We start from the raw sequence: 12793 nt of genomic DNA on the forward strand, positions 1-12793 counted from the left end.
TCTTTTTCGTGTGGAGTTCCAGCTTCCTTATTTTTAGCAATCTTGCTAAGAAAGAAGGTAGCCCTCTTGAAGTCCACTCTACGATGCAAACTCGCTGTTTTGAGGTTTTTGTCGGTAGCACTGCTACCCGACGGATTTATTTGGGCTTTATATGGTCGAGGCACAGAGGTACTACTTGTACCAGCTGTGCTTCCGGGGTGTGGAGGTTGCTTAGGAGCGCTAGCACTTCTAGCGGTCTCCGAGCTATCCACAATGGTCTCTTGGCTTGATGCCAAGAGTTCATCCTCTAATTCGGATGTTGTTACGTCTGTCTTGTCTCTGTCCATTTTAAAAAGATTTGAAAATAAATTAAGGTCCCACGAGTAGGTCGGAAAGAAAAGGTCAACCCCGGCAGAGCCGATTACCGGGGCAAGGCAAAAATTATGACGGATCCTTCCAAGGCATCCGAAAGAGCTCGTTCACGACTGGTTTATCCCCCAGCCTTCCATTTCTTCGGCACGGATTATGTGCACGCTCACCCCACCACTGAAAATTAGGAACCTTGTATCGATGGTAAAATTGCATTTCTGATTATTTAACTATTGAGGAGTTAAGAACAATACAGCTATGCAACCTGACCTTAGCTGATCACCATCTTGCCAAAAACGTACAAGATAAAACTGTGGTGATCATTACCGCCCGGCAACCACTAGGAGGGTTTGATACACGGATATTTTATATTATTTATTTATTATTTTTTGCTAAATTCAACTTATTTAGGCCCTAAACTTTCGATCTAGGGGGTGTCTCCCCCGAAAACATTCGATAGAGCATTGGCTAAATATCATTACCCTGATTTTTCTCACTAGTGAAATTTACCTTTCGCCGCCATCTTGAATTTTAGTTTGTTTTAAATATCTCGATTTCTATTTATCCTACATAAATGTTGTGTATTCAAAAAACCTAGAGAATTAAATTGCCCGTCTTTTATGTTACGCACTTTTTTTTGGATATTTTGAAATCTGAATATTTAGCAAAAAAACAAAACCTACTTAAATGGATCAAAACTGGCTTTTTTGGTTTGTCTCATAGTTTCTATAGCCAGAACTGAACGAAATTGAATAACTTTTGTATTTATAGCGATACAAAAAAAGTTTTAGAACAGAGTTGTAGAAAATTTTAAGTTGAACAATCTTTTATCGGAAGGTTTTTTTCATAATTTTGATAAAAACTGCTCAAAACTTAAAAATTTTCTTTTTTTTTAGTTTTTTGTTTTACTTTTTATCGCTTGTAACATTTTTAATATACAGAATATCGAAGAAATGTTCTTAACATAAGAGTCACGAAATTTAACTGACTACGCTTTTGGTATAGCCAACTTTTAACTATAAGATGAACAAAAGTCGAGATATTTAATAAAAACTAATGTCCAAGATGGCGGCCAAAAGGTGAATTTCACGAGTGCGAAAAATCAGGGTTAAGGTATTTACCCGATTTTCTATTGAATGAGCAACAAAAATTTGGGGGTGGTACAAACTGCGGGGTCAAATTATAAATGCACTGCACTGACCTGGTAAAGTTAAAATTTTACCTTTATATCATATAAATGGTCACTTAGAATACCTAAGCCAAAAAAAAAGTCATATCTACTTATATTTTTTTAAACCAATATAAAAAGTTCATTATCCTCAAAAACTAATTTAGCAATTTTTTGGGGCAAATTTTTGAAATAAAGAGGTGTTTGTATTTTTGGTCACGGTACCTAGACCTACCCTGTTCTTGATATAGACACAAGGCATTTTTTTGAAACTTGGTTTTATGTTGGGTTGATCAATAACAATTTTTTGAAAAATAATTGAAAATTTTTGGATGTAAGCCAATGAAAAACATTTTTAAAACAGCTCTAGAGATTAAAAGATGTTGTTATAATTTTAAAAATATGTAAGTTCAAAATTTTTTAGTTCGCTTCTCCTGTTTTTTTTTTTTTTTTTTAAATTTAAGGGGTTATATCTAGTTTTAAGTGCGAAAAACGTTCTTTTTTGTGGATTTTTTGTTTTAAACATAAAGAATACATGTACTTTATAGCAAATTTTATGTATATAAAAAGAATTCGGAGTGTATTTAAAAAAATATTGTGTTCCGTTATTATCGTAGTAGATCTTCTAGACGACCTCCAAAAAAAGGGGGCAAAATCTCTGATCCAAATCACCTAAAATTTAAAAAGCCAAAAGATTCATTTCCAGGATAGACGAATGCAGGTAATGAAAGAAGGACTAGTCAAAATTTTGATTTTTGACAAAATGGCGGCTTTCCAAAGAAAAAATCGGTTTTTTTCACGAAAATTTACACTTTAAAATGGCTTAAAAATCGAATTATTGTCAAAAACCTTATTCCTTCGTTCATTACCTGAAAAAAGTATCTAAGAAAATTGTGTAAAAATTTCAAGCCGATCACTCCAGCCGTTTCGGAGAAATTTTGCTCACCGACTTTGAAAACACAGTTTCGAGAAAAATGCGTTTAAAAATGTTGGGAACCACGTAAACATACTTAAAAAGTTTTCACAAATACGAATTTACTTGGAAATTAATTGCTGTATCAATTTGAAATTTTTGGACAGTTTATGTACATTCAAAATATGCAAAAAAAAATATTTGATTTTTTTCAAAATTACAACTAGGTATAACCCCTTAATTTAAAATACTCATTTATGAATTTTTATATACCTACCTAAATTTTTTAACATTCTAACCAACGTTTACCATGATAGCATATTTATTATGCTTACGATTACAAAAATCACTTAGAGTAACATTGAAGAATTCGAAACAACAATTTTAAATTGAAAAAAACCTATTACGTAAGCTTGTAGTGGATATGCGATAGGAATTTTGTTTAATATAGCTACATCAAATTAATAATTTAAATCTAAGTTTTCTACTTGACCGATATAAGTATTTCATCATAATACCGAATTTGTATTCACAATATAGAAGTTGAGCTTTTTTCAAAAACTTAATCCATAAGATACGGTCCACATAACCACTTCTAACTTGAAATTGGTTACGTGAAAGAGAGAATCCTCCATCGTCATCATCAGCATCAGTGCAAAATAAAAAAAAAAATAGTTAAGCAGATTTCATCATTCACAAATTGCATTGCTACCTCTCGGATTATATATATGGGGTTACACAGCAGTAATTTAATCTTGAAAAGATGTCTGAGTACCAAGGATATAATTGGATGATGTCAAAGAAATCTGGATTAATTTTGTTTGTATTCTTTGTAACTCGTATACCTTGTTGAAAATTTTTAAATGTCAAGAGGTGAGGTGTGCTATTCAAATTCAACTCGCTGCAGTCTTATTTTTCAGGTCATGTCTGAGCAAAGCTCATTATTTAAGTTTTTGTTCATTTTTTTTTTAAGTCACAAGTCAAACACGGTAAAAATGATTATACACAAGTTTTTTTCATCTTTTCTCATATTTTTTTTCATTTTTTTAGAGATTATTATCTTACCTCAGCCGGTTGGGTTACACAGGGTAACCATCAAATCTCAACAGTTTATATGATGAGATCACAAAATTACAGCATTGTGGCAACGTGTTTTGCACCAAATTGGACATGCATCGATGTAAGTTATAAAAAATGCGCATTTTAATTTGAATTAAATAGAATTTTTTATAATTTGTAGACGCATTCCGAACGTGCACCGGAAGACGAATGGCTGGATATATTGCCGCATCCTGTTTTCTCGCCAGATGGCGATAGTTTTCTTATATTAGCCAGTATACAGGAATCTGGTACTGAACACTTTACCCATATCAAACATGTGACGATAACACAGCAACGGATATCTGTGATCTCACACGGACGTTATGAGGTAAATTTTCTATTTTGAATTTGTGGTTACTTTTTTGGGAGGGTTTTTTTTGGGATTTTTTTTGGTTTATGATATTGACGAATTTATCTATAGGGTGGGTGATGCAATGCAAAGTCATTAATTAAAAAAATTTCTGAAGGTTTAAGTAAATTGATATCTTAATAAATTATTTGACTATAATTGAATCATACAAAAGGATATGTGAAAAACTTCAACACATACAAAAATTTTCGAAGTTTTGAAAATAATTTTGTTTTTATTGAAAAAATTTTCCATGATGATAAGTTTAATTTACCTACTATACTTTATTGGAGATGATGTTGATATGTAATTCTTCTTTAGCGATTATTATTGATCAAAATAAGAAAATAAATGTTTTCCTATTTGTGCTAAATATTGAAATAATTTAACAATTAAACGTGCGTTGTCTATAATACACAAATATTTTGGCGCTTAGAATTAATTGGCAGTAAGGGTATGTTGTTTAATGTTTTATGTTTAAACAGCAGTTTTGCCTGGTTTTTGAGTCACCAAATCTGAAAATATTAACAACAATAGATTTGATTGGCATCCAAACTTGCAGCTTTTTAAAAACCATTAAACTCCATAGACTTCCCTCAACAATTTTTTTGTTTTTCTAAATTCCGCAACCAAGACTGTAATTAGTAAGTAGAAGAAAACTATTTTTTATTTCCAAAATTGAAGCAAATTAAATGAAAATTTTTAGCACAAAAATCAATTTTGAAGCTGCCCTCAGTCATTTCTAATTTCAATTTGAAGTTTTAAAAGTGCTATTCTGGTTTCCTCAGTCAAATGGAAAAATTTAAAAAAAAAAATAGTTTTATTTTTAATTTTTCTTTTGTCAGCACTTGTAACACTTTTTCAAAGTTAAAACAAAAATGCGAAATAATTTTTTTTTTGCAGAAATTTCGAGTCTAAATTTGGATGCGAGATATTAGGCGTTACTCATAATCAAATAAAAGCACTGTTTACATGAGAGTAGGGTTGCCAGATATATTTAGACGAAACTAGTAATCGAGATGCAAAATCCCGGACTTTCCCGGACATATAAGGACAAAAAAAAGAGTACAAAACTAGGACAAAAAGAATGCATAATTATACTAAAAAAACGGAACAATCTTATTAAGATTGAAGTAAAAATCACATTTTAAACCCTTGTTCCTGTAGCATTTTTGTTTCTTATTTTTTCTCAAAAAAAAAAGAAATAAAACAAAAAAACCTTGAGACAAAGTTTGGCATTCCCGGTATAGTTTACTATAGTAAACATTTGCGCTAATATTACAAAAGTTGCAATGCAATTCCAGTTAAAAAAAATTTTAAAATTTAAATTAAAAACCAATTGCACAAAATTTTAAACGATTAACGGCCATATTATTCACTAGTTTAAAAAATACATCTGGATGCAAAGAAATTGAAAAGTCAAAAATAAATCCAAATCTATGATATCACTATCACACAGAGAAAAAAATAGTCATTTTTAACTATTTTTTAACTATTTTCATAGTTAAAATCGGGATAACTATTTTGGATTTGGATTTATTTTTGACATTTGACAATCTTACATCCAGATGTATTTTTTAAACTGGTGAATAATATGGCCATAAGTGAAATGCTAATAGCCTTTTTAGTAAGTTACTAAGTTAAGAAATGGTCTTTTTTGACTTAGCAACTTACTAAAGTGTCTTTAGATTTTTGTTAATCGTTAAAAGTTTTGGGCTTACAATAAGGGTTTATTAAATTACTAATAAAACTTTAAAAGTAAATCTTCTCACAAAAAAAAGTTAACATAGTCTATAGATTAGAACCATTACAATAGTTTTCTTTCAGTGTTAATTTTGTAGCTCTAAGCTTAAAGTTACATACCAAAATCGGAAGACCCCCAGAAATACTGTAATTTTAAATAGAGAATTCACTAAGCAGTAGCTCATACGCTAATGTTTGAGTTTTGATTAATTTGGAACAGAATATAAAAAAGAATTGAGCAGATAAATACCCAAAATAAAAACGCCTCGCTTTTAATGAACTCGATTCGGTTTTTTGAATGTGGAATGAATTAAGTAGTGAGATACTTAAAGGATTGAAAAGAGTACAATCCCGGACAATTTTTAGAAACTATCCCGGACGTCCCACACACAGCCAAAAAAGAGTACATGTCCGGGAAAAACCGGACGCATGGCAACCCTACATGAGAGCAACCAACGAATGAGCGAATGAACGAACAAATAAATTTTTTTGTATTTTTAAATTAAATTTTTTAACAAATAGGTACTGTGTTAAACAATAGCAAGCTAACTAGTGCTTAATTTTTCAAAAGAAAATTATAACATTTCAATTTCAACTTTTATTCGTTTTGGATTTCATATTTTTCTTTTTATACATAATAATTGAAAATGTAATTTTTTTTGAGAAAAATTTGAACTTTAGTTAGTTTTTTACTGTTTAATACATTAAGTTTTATTTTTTCGTCCATTCGCTCATTCGTTGGTCGCTCTCATGTGGTAAGTTCTTATAAGTGATTAGGTTGAAAGAAAACCTAAAGATTGTAGATAATCCGCATACTAATAACGAATTTAATCTCCAGTTTAATTGTTAGCAATTCATCAAAATACACGGAAATCCAAGTTGAGGACCAAATAAAAAGTGACTTTGTTCTTGGTTTGCACATCAATTTTGGACACGAAACCAGATTACAAAAACAACAAAAACGAAGATTTTTTGGTTTTTTGAACAGTTTATTTTTTTTTTTTGTCCAAAATGTTCAACACAAAAAAGGAAGCCTAAAAATCACAATTGCTTTCGAGATCTACACAATGCACATTGCAGATTAAAGTCTTTAAACAATTGTAATCAGATTAGTGAACGAATTTTACATAAAATAACCAGAGTTTTGCCGAAAAATCAGGAAAAAAAATACAAAAACATTTTCACATTTGATTTAAAAAATCGAAAAAAAATTCAATACCTTTACTTCTACTTTTAAATGCTTTTAACATATGAACGCCGCAAATATTGATAGTGTTTTATGGTCTTAAAATGGAGCTTACAATTTACAATCCCACCTATCATGTGCCCATGACTAGGGCTGTAAAAGTAACGACAAAATGAGTACCCGCATGTATACGTTACTTTTGATACTAGTACCCGCATCAATAATATCGTTACTCGTTACTTTTGTATGCTTCGTATATTTCGTATGCTTCGTGTGTTTCGTATGTTTCGTTACTTTCGTTACTTTCGCATGCTTCGTACTTTTCGTATATTTCATGTATTTGATACGTTTCGTATGTTTGGTATTTTAAGTATGTTTCGTACGTTGGTATAAGAGTGAAAAAAAATTTTTTTTGAAAAAAACCAAAAACAATTTGTATAATCTAAGCTACATTTTAAAGCCATAAACATTAATTTAAGTTGCGGCGTTCTCATGTTATAAGAGTTTGAAGGTAGCTATACTGATTTTTTTTCGATTTTTTTTTAATCAAACGTGGAAACTTTTTTTTATTTTTTTCTATTTTTTCGACAAAACTTTGGTAATTTTTTGCTTATATTCGTTCAGTAATCTTATCACAATTCTTTAGAGACCTTTATTTCAAAAGTATATTGCGCAGATCTCGGAATATTAACACTTTAATACAACCATGTCGAACAATTTTTCATTTTTTTTTCTATTGACAGTGATTTTCAAACCTCGTTTTCTCGGCTTTTTTTTAGTTGAAAATTTTGCACTGAAAATAAACAAATTTTTTCAAAAACCAAAACACTTTTGTACATTCTTAAGCTACATTTCAAGACCATTAACAAAAAGGTCATAAACACATTGGTTTCGGCATGGGTATATTTCGGGCACATAGAGAAAATACTAAAACGTCTCTTTTGATATTTCTGTATAAATTATTATCGATAACTCAACTATACCTTGGCACTACTGTTTTTATCGAGACAAAAGTAAACTCCAGATAAATTATCTAGAGTTAGCATTCTAACGATATCGAGATGCGAAATGCGACAAATTGAGTGTATCACTTCGTTTCGTATCTCACATATCGGATGATTTAGTACCTATTAAAATTGGAATGGGGTCGTTGCTCGTATGTTTCGTATCTCGTATGTTTCGTTACTTCAGTACCCAGTAACGAAACATGCGAGTAACGATACTGTTTAGAAAGTAACGTTTCGTTACTCGTTACTGAAGCAAATACCCGCATTTTAGTAACGAATACATGCGATTTGCTACAGCTCTACCCATGACCCTTACCACTATTTAATATTTTTACTTGCGATATAGGTACTATAGGGCAAGTTTAGGATTCGTAAAAAAAATCGAACTCGAGATAACAATTTTACATGACATTACAATGATGGAGAATGCCAAAAAAGTGGGTCCGGCAATTCTGTCTGTCTGTCTGTCTGTGTGTCTGTCTCTATCTGGAGCTGCAGCCTAAACGAGTGAAGTGATTTTCTTCAAACTTGGTGGTTAGCAGTTTTTGGTGATTCCCTAGAGGGGAAATTGAAATTTTTTTTTAATGACCAAAACTAACGGTACCTGCCATATAACGGAAATAGAAAAGTTAATTTTTTTCAAAAACGGCTCTAACGATTTTGATTAAAATTTTTGTGTGTAGTACTACACATAATAGCCAACTTTTTAAATAAAAAAAATATTTTTTGTACCGTTATTAACGGTACCTGTCATAGAACGGTTTTTTTCGTTTCTGAATATCTCGTACAACATTAACCCGATTTAAATGAAAATTTTTATACAAAAGTGTGTAAGTAAAGATAATATTAAAATTTTAGAAAATTTTCAAAAAACGCATTTTTGGTTTTTTTTAAAATATTTCAAAATTTTTTTTTTGAAAAATCAATTTTTTGAAAACGAATCAATTTAAAATTTTGAAATTTAGTTTTTATGTGTAAATTAATTATTTCTTCAAAATGGCATACCAACTTTTTTTTTGAAAAATGTTAAAAAATTTTTATATATAAAAAATTATTTTTTTAAAAAACGGCTCCTACAATTTTCGAAAATTTTTTTCTAAAAATACCTTTTTATACAAGAAATAAAATGGCATATTTTTTATTTTTTTAAGATAATTTAAAACGGAGTTTAATTAATTATAAAAACAGATTTAATTTTTTTATACTACTTATGAAATTTCTTCAAAATATCAAATTTTAAATTTCTTGAATGAAAAGCTTTAACATTATAGTTACTTTAAGCATAAGAGCAAGTACGTGCGACCCCAGTCGTGCAATTTATTCTTCTGTGTAAAAACAAAAAATTGAACTCTGATGGAAATTCTTCACTTCATTTCTTTTGTTCACATTTGTAGTAGATTTTTTAATAGATTATAGAGAAAAGCTACAAAGCTTGGTTTGTGCGAAAATTATAGTATTTAACTTGGTACAATTTCTGAGTTTTTTTTTTTTCTTCCGCCACAAAGTGTCTGCCAAAGTAAAAGGAGTAAGATGAGTTTTGAAAAACAAAATGTTTTAAAATATCACAAAATGTTTAAGATTGCTTTATTTCGTAAAATTGGACCATTTTAAATATTTCATGTCTTAAGTTCATCTACTGTAAGTTGCATTTCAACAAAGTGAACACAATTTAGAACTGAATTCTGTAATATTTGTTGGTCTAAATTTGAACTTTTACATATTAATGTTTTTGGGGTTTGCTACATAATTTAACAAAATTGAACTCAAAATCAAATAAAATAAGCATAATGATTTTGCATCATCACCCAATAACAATTTTAGGGTTATGAAATAAACAAATTAAAATATATACAAACAAACTACACACTTTTACATTAATTACACATTTTATGTAAAAAAGAAAGCAATAAATAAAAACAAAATGCGTAAATGTGTAACACTTTTTGTGTGATGAAATTATATTTTTTTATTGTTTTAGTTAAATTCTCATTTAATTTATTATTATGTTTTGTAAATTAATTTTGTTTCACCATTTAATTTATTATTAATTTCTTTTTATCATATTTTTTTGTTTATTTTCATAAAAAAAAAAAACATCTATAAACCAACACAATATAATGTGTTCTTCATAAATTGTAATAATTTGTAATTAATACTATCGTTTATTTTTTTGACTTTGTTTCTAAAAAAAAAATCGACTATGTGAATTCAAAATCAAATTTAAATTAAAAAAAATCGCACGAATGTATCTTCTCACAATCAAATCTGATCTGCAATCGAAAAAATGAATTGAATGAATGTGCGCTGCTACCATTTCAATAAAAATCAATTCTTAAAATTTAAAAACGAAAAACTAAAATTTAAAAATTAAAAAAAAAAAATATAAAAAAAAACAACAAAACTTTCTTCAATGTATAATGCGAATTAAAATTAAAACAAATGCCCATAAGTATAGCAAGTTGCCGTTATAACACATGACAGAAATCAGGTGAGATTTCGATATGGAACAAAAAATTAAACTAAAAACTAATGTTTGTGTTGTTTGAATTAAATATTTTAACATTTATACAAATAAACTAAAAACAAAATTGGCCAAACAAAAATAACCTGCATTCGATATTAACTAACCGCATGGGTATAAATGCATAAATTGAACTTCTAAAACTTGATTTTGTACATCTAAATAAAATTAAATTAATTAACTTCTTTATGTATACTTAAATCAAGCTTATGTGTTGTCAAGGATTTTGATATATTATAACGAGTGCTATGTATATTTGTACGCTGTATATAATGTTTTATATATAACCAAAGCTCAAAAGAGAGCTGATCTATTCTTTAAAAAAAAAACTCCATACAAAATTTAATTTAAATGTAAAAAGAATCTGTAAGTACTAAAACATTTATCTATAAAAGCACATCACACGTTTTTCTATTTTTGCTTTCAACATTGCAGTGTTTGATTGGTATTTGTATATTTGAACAACACATTTTGCACAAGGAAAGAGATTAGGATCGTTGAAATAAGCCTTTTATTTTAAAAAAGTAACGACTTTACGAAGATAGGGTCACTCATTTAACTTTATGTTTTTTTTACAAGTTTCAAAATTTCACTTCCTGTTAATAAAAAAAAAGTCTAAAGAAAAAAAAATCATAGGTACAAAATGTTTTAAATCAAAACAAAAATTAATTTCTTTTATGCTAATGACACTTTTAATATCTTAAAAACTAACCTTTTTTAAGATGATAAGACTTGGTTGGAATAAAAAATAAAAATATTTTGAATAGGATGGAATCAATTCTAATAATATGAAAAGTGTTTTCCAAACAGATAAAAAAAATATCAAAGTGTTAATTTTTTTTAAGATAATAATATTACAATTCACGGGCTTAACCCCGAAGGGAGTGCATTTATTTTATTATTTTAATACATATACATACATATTATATCTATACAAATCTTATATCATTATGCAGTAAAGTATCATAAACAGTTTCGGAACCTTTTTTTTCAAAGTCTTGGAAAAACTTGAAAAGTGGGTATATCGAAATGAAGTTCTCCACCAATTTCAGCTCTTTGCTAATTACTTTCACGTTTTGCTATATTTCAATAAAATTTGATTTGAATAAAGTTCTTGAATTTCATCTATTTGCAGATTTTGCTCCAAATTATTCGATTTCCATTATAATTAAAGTCTTCATTTAAACATGCAAGATTGTCTAATCACATACAAATTTTAAAATTTCCTCTTAGAATTGGCGAAACTTTAATTAATGAAGGTTAAATAAATTGGGACTTAAAGTTACAAACATACATTTTTCTAGGACGACTACAAAATTGTAAGTAGTTTTATGCTAGTAAATATTAAACAAAAGAGCTGAGTAGAAAACTTTTTTGTAAGCTTTCGCTTTTAAGCGATGAACAGTCAAAATTTAATACAAAATTTAATTGGAAATGTATAACTTTCATGAACCAACCATTCTTTTTTGAAATGGCAAGGGTTCGAACCTCGGTCATGAAATTTTGGAGCAAATTTGAAAAAAGTGGAGCAAATGCAAAATTTACAAAGTAGATTGGAAACAGTATAAAACCATTATTTTCAGAAATTTTTTTTTAATACATATAAACTAATAAAGTCTTAAATCAAATTCAATTTGATTCATAAAAAGAATTAATTTGAGAAAAATTCACTTTGGACCAATTTATATTGTTTTATAAAATTCATTAAATGCAAGTGGTGCTTCATAAATGTGCTTTTACAATATCTTGAAAAAATCGGAGCGCTGCGCTGGAGTAGTTTGTTTTTTTTTTTTTTCATCAAATTTGGAGCATATTTGCTCCGATCGGAGCAAGGTCCGAACCCTGCGATGGCTCATATTTTAGCCAATAGAACTTCGAAATTCCTTGTACCAAATTTCTCTGCAAACGCCCATGCAGGCTCTTCTGAGTTAGACATTTACAAATTTTTTACTTCTAATTCATGTTGTTCAAAAATTACCATGCTTGGAGCAAATATGCATTCGACCTTTTTCATGAATTTGTTAAAAAAAACTGTTGATTATTATATACCTAATTCCATGACACATATTTGTGTATGTTTTTCGCTCTTATTTCTTTACCTATTCACAAAATTAAATGATCCTGAACTTTGCAGACAATTTGTCTGCTGAGGTTTGGACAGCCACCAAAGTCGCAAAACTCGTCTGGTTTTGAAAAATTAAACGCCAATCGCTTCGTTAAATAAAAATTTAGGGGCAATATTTTTTAGTTTTTTTTATTTATCTTAACAAAAAAAATATGGCCAAAAAACGCAAAAAACATAAAAAAATTAATTTAAACATTTTTGGACTTTCGTCACCGCTGTAATAATGGACCCATTTTTATGAAATAAATGGTAATCGCTTCGATTAATCAAAATCTAGGGGCTGTATTTTTTAGTTTTTTTTTTTATTTGTCTTAACAAAAAAGTTATGGCAA

The 12793-nt window shown here is 28.9% G+C and overlaps 1 protein-coding gene across 2 annotated transcripts in view; it reads left to right on the forward strand.

Annotated features, from left to right (window-relative positions):
• LOC129905381 (inactive dipeptidyl peptidase 10) overlaps positions 1–12793 on the forward strand; it is a 162299-nt gene that overhangs the window by 141047 nt on the left and 8459 nt on the right. The window contains exons 6-8 of one of the 2 annotated variants that reach the window (XM_055980857.1): positions 3480–3609; positions 3670–3858; positions 10271–10303. In XM_055980857.1, coding sequence (XP_055836832.1) covers positions 3480–3609; positions 3670–3858; positions 10271–10303 — 352 coding nt within the window. The remainder of the gene's footprint in view (positions 1–3479; positions 3610–3669; positions 3859–10270; positions 10304–12793) is intronic. The other variant, XM_055980858.1, reaches the window with a different exon arrangement.

The sequence above is a fragment of the Episyrphus balteatus genome, chromosome 1 (genome assembly GCF_945859705.1).
Source record: "Episyrphus balteatus chromosome 1, idEpiBalt1.1, whole genome shotgun sequence".
NCBI classification, from domain to species: Eukaryota; Metazoa; Arthropoda; class Insecta; order Diptera; family Syrphidae; genus Episyrphus; species Episyrphus balteatus.